Here is a 10530-nt window from a genome sequence, read left to right as displayed (position 1 = left end):
AAAGGCTCCCTGCAAATAAATGAACACTAACAACTACTTTTAGACTGTATTTTTTATAAACTAGCTAGTGTAGCTAATTTCTTTAAAACAAATTATCTTGCTATGTCTGATGAATGGTCTGAGGAATGTTGTACAACATTCGACATCCATGTTGGCGGAGGTTTGCACTCTCAGAGTGCTTCTAGTTTGCCTGTTTTTCACTGTTCTGTCTCCATCGCACATGCTCGAGCTCTCCCTATGTTTTTCCTCAATGCCTGCCTGTCTTTATGCTCTAACTCTTCTCACCTCTTTTGCACCTCCTGCTCACCTCCTCCCACTCTCCCCCACTTCTCGAACACAACCACTGTTTCTCACCTTGCCACCAATTCGCCCCCTATTACAGGTCCATCTGCACTCCAGTTTCTTTACGTGAAGAGGGTCCGGCTTTCCGAGAAACAAGTGAGTGCAAAAGGTGTGAGGAGTTGCGGAGAGATGAAGGGGCCGAGCAAGGAAGGCTAGAAAATGGTGGCGAGGAGCGGTGAAGGGTGTGAAAGGAGGGAGGAAACGTTGGAGGAGAAGGACGATGGAGGTCGAACGCAGGTTAGAATTCAGCAGCGCCGCTTGTCAGACAAACTAAATGTCAGTTTGGTTGGCTCGCAGCGATCCCAGAGGGAATCCTAGAGTGCACAGCGGGAGGCAAAAACAGAGCACCGGAAAATATGATGAATCAGCAGAAAGGGAACTGCTTTACTGTAGGTTAAGAAAAAAACACTACTCATGTATCGCTCTCCCTTTTACTTTACTTTTCCTTTGTGAGTGTCAACCTTTCCTGAGTCAGAAATATTTGCCGGCAGAGTAAATACAAACGGAGCACAAACTCTGGTAAAAGTCACTTGAAATTTGCCGCGGGTAAATGGTACTGAACTTATAGAGCGCTTTTCAAGTCCCTCCGGACCCCGAAGCACTTTACACTAACAGACAATTCACCCATTCACACTCACATTCACACACTGATGATGGCAAAGTACACTGTAGCCACAGCTGCCCTGGGGCACACTGACAGAAGCGAGGCTGCCATGCACCGGCGCCACTGGACTCAGTAGGCAAGGTGGGTGAAGTGTTTTGCCCAAGGACACAACGACTGAGATGGCTGAACGGGGGATCGAACTAGCGACCTTCCGGTTCCAGGACGACTCCCCTAACCACTCCACCACAGCTGCCCCCCACTCCCTTTACGAAGGGAGGCCAACGTAATGTTAGTGAAGGAGAGCAGAGTACGGGGGAGGAAACTCAAGGGAACTGAGGCTATTGCAAAAAATATATAATGCAGGAAAGCTTACTTTTATTTGCCTTCTTCCACCTTGCGTGTGTGTGGTGTGTGTACAAGGAGGTGYAGAACAGCAGCAGTGAGTCTTGGTCAAATGACTTTGGTCTACTGTAGCAGCTGCAGGGTTTGTAATACTGTACATGTTGGCTAAAGAGCGAACAATATGGACTGATTATGTAAAGACAATAAAAACTATTCATAATATTAACAAACATATTAGTAATATATTAGAGTGTATTTATGCTATTTAAAGTTTGCCATAAAACTGTGTGTTACTGGTTTATCAACAGAGGAAAAACAGGTAAATGTATGTAATTTCCACATGTAAGCAGATTTGATCTTATTTACCTCAGTTTGGATGTGATCTGACCAGAACTGAAGTTAATAATGTAACAATTTAAAATTAAGATAAGCAATTATAGGTAAGCAGATATTAGCTTCTGCAGTATATATTGCTACAGGGCGTAGCATCCTGCTGAATAATGCTACAATTTATCCCAAATGATTAAATATTACAAGATGTTTTTTCCTCTAACTCATGTAATATTTACACAGTGTAAAATAATATTATAAACATCTGATTAATATTTAGACCTACAGAGTGTAAAATAATATTATAAACAGTGTTGTATAAAGTACCACAACGTGATACTTGAGTAAAAGTACAAGTATCTTACCAAAAAATTACTTTGGTAAAAGTTAAAGTTTCCTTTAGGAATATTACTTGAGTAAAAGTATCTGATTTTTTTTGTACTTAAGTATTAAAAGTAAAAGTATTGATTTAAAATGAGAAGTTATATTTTCTGTAATGACGTATATTAGGAGGTGACCTCACCAAAAATGCAGAAATGACTATATTGTATTAAAATAATTAATTGATGTTAAATTTAGGATGCACTAGTCCAGCAGTTTCAATTCATATACACATACAGTATCAAGGCTGCCCAAATATTTTTTTTTCCAAAATGAAAATCTATCTGAGGGCTGCGGCCAAATGCAATCATTTAATTCAAGAAATACAAATACTTCTTAAGTACAGTCCTTTTATTTTAATGTTTATGTCCTGCTGGAGTGCGACAGGATTTGTTTGTGTACAAACTAATACGGTATCAGAATTATATATATTTATACTTCTCATTCAACCACAATTAAATTCACTCTATCTAGGAGGCACAGTTTATGGATAGTATTTATATTTTACAATAATGAGCTGGAATGAAAACAAACAAAAATGAAATAAAAGTAACAAATGTCTACTTCTTGTCTTTTTTAAAAATGTAAGGAGAAGAAAGTACAGATAATTGTGTGAAAATGTAAGAAGTAAAAAGTAGGCTGAAAAATAATTACTCAAGTAAAGTGCAGACGCCCCAAAATTCTACTTAAGTACAGTAAAGAACTTGGTTACTTTACAACTTTGATTATAAATTTGACTATTTTTAGGTTTCTATAAGACAAACATGACCTGTTGAGAAGATGGTTAGCTAATATCCGTAGAGACAAGTTTCATCTTAGTTTGCAGTAAACATATATTTCATCAAATAGTTGCTTTGTCTGAGTTTAGACGTCATTTTTACTCTGTGTTGTCASAGATGCTAACAGTGGACAGGATAGGTGGAGCTCACACGTGGTATTAACTGTTTGTTAGTGTCTTAGTGAATTTATTCTTTAGGTGTCGATACTCGGTATGTAAATAGGTGTACAAATCATTCACCATCAAATTAACTTTTTCACAACTTTTAAAAAAAGCCACTAATAAAGTTCTAGTGAGGAAATGTTTTGAATGAATCAGAGCGCAGATAGAAATGCTGATMGGTGATCTGCAGAGGAGGATGTGGCTTTTGTTTGTCGCTACAATTGTCAAGGAGAAATTGAATTTTTCATCTGGATACGCAGAGGTGCATGCGCATGTGACCTGAATGTTGCTGATTGTCTGGTGAAAGCTCACAGGGCTTCCTTCTGTAGCTGAACTGAGCTGCTGCGCACAGATGAATCACCAAGCCAATAAAACCAATTAGGATTGGATCGCGGAGTGTTGGAGACGGAGAGAGAAAGACGAGAAGAGAGAGGGTGGCTTCAACAGAAATAAAAAAATATATAATAATGTTTTGGCGTAGTACAGCAAGAATGTGGGTGTTTGTGTGCATATTTCTGCAAAACATTAGGAAAAAAAGTGAACAGAAGAAAGAAAAAGAGGGGGACCATTAATTCTGTTTGGATTCTTTGGAAACAAAGTGAAATGACAGGAAGATGAAAGGATAGGTGGTGAGACAGGGAGGGATATTAGGTGACCAGGGATTAGTCCGTGTCTTCTTGACTCTTGTAATGAGCTGTCAAAATGATTGGAATGGAAAACACAGACCTCGGTTTAATGAAGTGAGACTTTTAAAAGAGCACAGAATGAGAAGAGAGAGTAAAAAAAATGGTTGGAGGCTCGTGASAGAAAGAGCCAGGCTGAGATAACTCTGAGTCAATTTTGTCTTTAGTCCTGTTTTGCTCCACACATGACAACACACCTGATGTCTGGGTAAATTCTGAATAACCCTTCAGCCAAACCTTCATGCCCTCAACAATAGAACCTTCTTCCGCTATCTAACACTCAGCGCTCTGATAGGCAACTGAATAGACCAGCAGTGCTTTGGGCAAGACCCCTTATAATAATGAAAGCTGAACATGAAAGAATCCAAAATGGTGATGCGGGATCCTCAGGCGCTCCACTGCAAGAATGAGATACAAGCGGTAACATCATTATCATCCGTCCCTCGAAATAACGTGCGCCGTGTGGCTGATTGGCAGGCATATAGTGTTAATGAATAACAATGTGATTTTGGGGGGAGGGGGGGCACTATCGCCCAAAGAACGACAGCTGTATGGTATTCTCTTTAATTAAGCTGAAGAGAAGCACCGAGGGAACATTGTGAAAAGAGGAATGAAACTAGCGAGCAGCAGCTGAGGCATCCAGACGAAGAGTAGTGAAGGCATGGGTGCAAATGCCAGAGGGAATAGATTATTGTTGATGAGGACGAAATTATAAAGACAAGCTTGAACAAAGTTTTTGAGAAAATATGTTTCAGGTAAGGCATTCATTTTTTTCTTTTTATTTATTTATTTATTTATTTGCTGGTAGTTAGAGCATCAACCCCAACTGTTTCAAGCTATAGCCCGAAGGCTCAGATGCACAAACATGAAGCACTTAATGTTTCGCCGTATAAAGCAATCACGCAGTTTGGTAAATTCTGCAGCAATTTCTAATTGAGTCTATTTGGTCCTTCTCTTTTAGTTTGTCTGCACTCTTTGTCTTTTATACAAAATGCACCACGYGCATTTCCTTCAGAGAAGAGAAGAAGACCGATGCTGGCCTTGAAGAAGGGGGAAAAAAAGAAAGAGCGTGGTGGGGGGAGCATAGTGCTGACATAAGAAGAGTGCAAAAAGAGATTGATGATCTCAGGGCCAGTGGGAGAAATAGGGAGAAGAGACAGAGGAATACTTACCAATAAATTACTTCTGAGCTGAAAGGGCAGTGTGTGTGTGTGTGTGTGTGTGTGTGTGTGTGTGTGTGTGTGTGTGTGTGTGTGTGTGTGTGTGTGTGTGTGTGTGTGTGTGTGTGTGTGTGTGTGTGTGTGTGTGTGTGTGTGTGTGTGTGTGTGTGTGTTTGGAGGGGATTATGCATTTTGTTTAATAAGTGTGTGTGCTCTGATACTGTGCTTAAGTATGCACATGACTCCATTTGGTTGCATGATGAAGCATCTTGTTTGAGTGCTGCAGATTTTGAAAGTGTGATGTTTTTCTTTAGATTGTTCGATAAAGTTGTGGGGATTTTTTTGTCTGAAGGTGCTGTGTGCACAAACACACACACCCATTCTCACCCACACGTCGGTTTCCCTCTTAGTTCTTGTCAGCCGTTATTTTTCGTTTAACAGCAATATGAACTTGTCTCTTCCTACCTCTCCGCTCACCATTGTGTTTTTTGCCATTGATTTGGAGAATGTGTCAAGATCCGAGCCGTTGTTCAGCATTGAATGAGACACTTCCCTGCGTGGCACGGCTCCTCTGAGAATGCATCTGTCACAGACTTTCCCTGCTGCCGCTGCACCGCAGGAAATGCCTCAGTGATCAAGAGTTTATTCCAATTGTCTTGAAGATGAATGTCACTTTGCCAGGTTGAGGCTCGTCATCAGCCCCTGTTTTACGGCATGTCTTTCTGTTGTAAACGTTAACCAAGCCATCTCATACAGCATCAAACATCTGCAGGTTCAAAAGCAATTTCATGTGAAGATGCAGCTKATAATTGGTACAATGTGTAAAAGCTACTAGAGTGACATAATAAATATGTAAGACACGTGTTTTTTTATCCAGCTTGTGCATTTTGCTTTTCTTTGGCTCCCTTTCAAAACTCACCAGAATTGCCTTTCAGACTCCATTCCATTGACAGAAGAGCATCCATTAACTCAATTAATACACACTGGTGGTAAAGCACATGTCATGTTTTATATGCTGCGTTAACTTTACTGTAAAACCCTGCAACGCGTGTGTTTGACTGTTCCTGCATGCTGTAGATAATAGAATTTGTGTATGTGTGTGCCATCCCATCCTCTGTCTGTCTGTAGAAAATGTGTCAGTCACTACCATGGCCCCTCCCACCACCCATCCAATCACCTCCCGTCCTACYACCTCAATCCTCCCGTCACCCAGCTTCGCTCCAGGACCAAGAGGTAACGCACACTCACCTTTTCTCTTATTTGTGAGAATGCTAAGAGTTAGCAATGGCCTGCAAGAGGAAAATCATTCATGGACTGGCCCTTGTTCTCAGTGTGAGATTGGTTGGTTTTAGTTGGTAGGATTCAGAGCGTAGACACGCGAGGACTCTGCAAATAACTGTAAAATGCTTTAATACACTGCAAAAACTGTCCATCTTACCAAGTTTTAAAACCTTATATCCAGCCAAAAAGTATTTTTGATCTTGTTTTGAGACTGATTTACTAAACAAGAACTGATTGTGTAAGAATAATAATCTTGTTTTCMGAATGTGTAAGATTATTTGTCTTGTTAGTCTGAAAATTTGACTCAAATTAAGTCAAAATATCTGCCAATGGAGTAAGAAAATTTTACTTGGTAAGATTCTTGAAATAAGAAAAAACTGTCAAATCAAGTATTTCAAGAATCTTACCAAGTAAATTTTTCTTATTCCATTGGCAGATATTTTGACTTAATTTGAGTCAAATTTTAAGACTAACAAGACAAATAMTCTTACACATTCTGAAAACAAGATTATTATTCTTACACAATCATTTCTTGCTTAGTAAATCAGTCTCAAAACAAGATCAAAAAGACTTTTTGGCTGGATATAAGATTTTAAAACTTGGTATGATGGACAGTTTTTGCAATGTAAAGAAACCAAAGTGGCCTAGATACATGGAAAATGCAAGAAGCTTGAAGAAAAAATAAGAAACCAGAAAAGGAACTAATAAAACTAAAACACAAATAAAAAAAACTAATAATAATAATTAAAAAAAACACAAGGATCCTAACAATCTAGACAGTTTGAATTGCTTATAAGACTGTTATGCTGTTTTGTGTAGTTTGCAGCCCTGTTTCAAAATGTAACACACATGAAAATGAACACAGGAGGAGAATGACAGAGAAAAAGTGAATTACTTTGTAAAAAAATAAATAAATAAAATTGAGCAAGAACATAGTTACATGTATTGATTTTTTTTACACAAAAATAAAAAAAAAACCTGTGATGATTTTATCCTTGGTGCATAATATAACTAAAAACTTTAAAAAAAAACTTCTTAAACTTAAGACGGAGAATTTTGAAGTGCTGCTGAGACTGTAGTCGTCTCACAGGTGCCCTTTTGATGCTTCAGGTATATAAACTAGTTCTTGCTGCAGGCAGATTGTGCTGCATTAAGTAAAAGAGTGTGTACTTGTAAAATAAACAAGTGGTCAACAGAAATGAATCAAAAGGTACTCTATGGGGTTTGTGGGGGCAGACAATTAAATAGCTACAGGTGGTCAAACCTTCGAACAATTTTGCCTTGTAAATTTCAAATATATGATTTCACAAACTCCATGTCTTAGTTTTACTATTTTTTTTACTTTTTTTAAAAGTACAGTGCCCCCCCCCCCTTTTTTTTTTTTTACAGAAAGCCTTATCTGAATTTCTAGAAAAAGAAATTCTGTTCACAAACAAAAGTTAAAACTCTACCAGCTGAGTTTAACCCCTCAGACTGGACTGTTGCAATGCATCAGTACTATTGAGACACACGTCCAGCTTCATAAGTCTGTTTGATAGAACAAAAAGACAACAAAGAAAAAAAAGTGAAGAGGTTGTAACAGGATGTTTCAGTTTTATTGGGATCCCACTCTTGCAGGCCATATAGCTTCTCTCACATTCAGTCTCTCTCTTCACCTTCTCCTGCTCTGCTTTGGTGTCTCCACCAGTTTGATGGCTCTCAGGTGTCCAACTCCAGCTCTCACATCCACACACACACACACACACACACACACACACACACACCATTTGCATTTTTATGTTTCAACCTTCCTTGGCCTTGCATTTCCATGAGAGCTTCCATTTGCTTGCATATGCACCACGTTCAACCACCTCTCTGGTTATTTTATGACTGGCTGTTTGGTTGTTTAATACATCCCAGCATACCCCACCTCAACACACACAAATACACACACACCTTCAACTCATCACCCAGTCAGCATTTATGTTTGTGAGTGTGTGGTCTTAGCTGGATGTTCTGACGCCTGCTGGGTACTGCTAATGAATCTGCACAAAAAGCTTACAGACTTGGACTCTGGGGTGCTCAGATGGTACTACAGAAATGTATTTATCTTCACACACACACTTCATAAACACAATTAAAAAGAGAAGGAAGGGGAGATCAGGGACCCAGGTGCTTGTCGGACCACATTTTTTCCCAGAAAAGTGCTACGCTGCAGGTACAGTATGAGAACATTTGCAACTATTACTATGTATGAGCAACGGAAATTTCTCTTTTCACTTCTTTTTATTATCTAAAGATGAGATTTATTTCACAAATGCACTCCTTCAAAGACACTCTCACTGTAATCTCGTCTTCCTTTTCACACCTTCCACGTATCYGTCTGCTTCTTTTGCTTGAAATAAAAGACGAGGCAAAAAGAGCAGAAGCATTCCTCTTGTTCCTTTGTTGCCTGTGTGGCAGGCGGAGGTTGTTCAGCTGCTGGGCTTGTGAGGGGATGCAGGGAAGAGTCTTAAGAAAAGCTGCAGAGTGAACACTTTGGTGGATGTTTAGTCAATGTTGATGTATGATCCATGGGGCTCCTCAGAGAAACAAGACAATTTTTAATACTGTCAGTCATTTCCCGTGGAGCTTTGGACTGCAGCAGATTAAGAACAGGTTGGCATGAGGGAAACGCGGTGCACTTTAGTGCTTAGATTTTCTTCTCCTGTGAAATATTGCTTTGGTCTGTCCTAATGCACTTCTATCCTATGCGCCATGTAACTGCAGATGCAKTCATTTCAATAATACGCACATTTGTCAATTTCTGATCATGCACTTAATCAGTTTGTCATGGGGCTTTTGTCAGAGCACAAGAAATACAAACACAAGAATATACTCTCTTCTTCAGCAACTAATTATTTTTCCCTCCATCAATTTTTCTCTCTCTCCTCTGATCTGTAAGTGTTAACTCTTTATTAAAGATTCATGTTTAATTCTACCCTATATGAAGGTTCCACAGCTGAATCAATACAGTAACTTGSTGTCCTTGCTTTCTATTGGTTTTACCAGCCCCTTCTCGACAACAGCCCATCAAAAGACTTTTGTTATTGTCAGTGGCCCAGTTGCTCTTTGTGTCCAGAGTCAAAAAGAWATGTATTTTTTAGTGCTTATTCATACTTAAACTGACAGTTCTTTTTATTTTTCTTTAAGAAAGATGCTTTTATTGTTGCCAGACAGTTGTGATGGTTCAAAATGTACTTTCACATACAGCCAAGCTGTAAAAAAAGATTTTGTGTATATATATATATATTTCCCAACAAGTTCTGAACATCCCAATATCTCAAGAATTGGTTTTCTTTCAACAGAATGTTGAACTTCATTAATTTTAAGATGTTTCCTGTTATCACCTCCACATATACTACCAAAAGATAAAACCTTTTTCAATACGGGAATTYAAGAGTTCATCTCAAATAGTGCAGGAAAACCACAAGAAACATAAAAGAGGTCCTTGTTAAATTTTATTTGATTGATTAATTGAATTTCAGATACACTTACTTTATACTTTGTGATCTATTGTAATCATTTACTTTAAACTGTAAGAGAATCTACAAGTCTGTTTTTTAACATGAGCCTCACTTCAGTAGTGTAAACGTATAATATTTTCCATTTCTGGACTGTAGAACATAAGGATACCAAGATGCGGCCTTCATTTTTGGGATTTTGTGGGCTGCATTTGTTGGCCGCAGGAGAAGGAGCCCACGAATTAGGAYAGCCTTCGGCGCGGGGCAGTGTGGCCGACAAATGTGACTTTGAAGGATGTAGCCCCTGAACTGAGACACAGTCTATAAACAAGGACACATGATTCGTAGCCCTTTTGTTTTTAGATCTCTGAAGCCACAGACAGGCTTGGAGTGAAATGGAGTCTTTAGAGCTAAACAATTGTTTTGCCTCCTAAATATAGTTTTCTAATCATATTATTTTGACAAACCTTTTCTGTACAGCAACTAAGATTGAAAAGTGCAACGTAAAAATAAAGTTCTGCAACACTGGTTAATCTTCTGGGTCAAACAATAAATTTGAAAGTCTATTCTTACTTTGAGCATCACAGAGGAGGTGTTAGTTCAAAGCAATAATAAGTGTAAGAATCTAATTCTACTGACCTTTTGGGTGAAACTGATACCTGACCTACAACGGGCAGGRGACAGTTTCGTTTGCTTTATCTATGGGATGGATAATAAGTAAAAAAAGTGTTCATCCACTCATTATGTTTGAATCAAGTTCTGTTATTTTAACAATTGACTTGTTTTGTTTTTTTAAGCAGAGTCTAAAGTTAGTAAAAGCTGTTTTTTTTTTCCACCAATAAATCTTAACCACTGTTGCAATTTTAAGCCACAAGTTCTCACATAATTTAACTAAATTATTTTCAGGCTGTGTCTCATCTTGTGTGTGTGTGTGTGTGTGTGTGTGTGTGTGTGTGTGTGTGTGTGTGTGTGTGTGTGTGTGTGT

General features: G+C 38.7%; 1 protein-coding gene across 3 annotated transcripts in view; it reads left to right on the top strand.

The window, feature by feature from the left end:
* cadm4 (cell adhesion molecule 4) overlaps positions 1–10530 on the top strand; it is a 236297-nt gene that overhangs the window by 221804 nt on the left and 3963 nt on the right. For 2 of the 3 annotated variants that reach the window (XM_014017296.1, XM_014017295.1), the window contains exon 7: positions 5911–6015. The exons of the other annotated variant lie outside the window; for it this stretch is intronic. In XM_014017296.1, the coding sequence (XP_013872750.1) occupies positions 5911–6015 (105 nt within the window). The remainder of the gene's footprint in view (positions 1–5910; positions 6016–10530) is intronic. 3 annotated transcript variants of the gene reach the window in all.

Source organism: Austrofundulus limnaeus, unplaced genomic scaffold, assembly GCF_001266775.1.
Source record: "Austrofundulus limnaeus strain Quisiro unplaced genomic scaffold, Austrofundulus_limnaeus-1.0 Scaffold165, whole genome shotgun sequence".
In the NCBI taxonomy this organism is placed as follows: Eukaryota; Metazoa; Chordata; class Actinopteri; order Cyprinodontiformes; family Rivulidae; genus Austrofundulus; species Austrofundulus limnaeus.
Note: the sequence above shows the minus strand (reverse complement) of the source record. Positions and strands in the feature narration are given on the sequence as shown.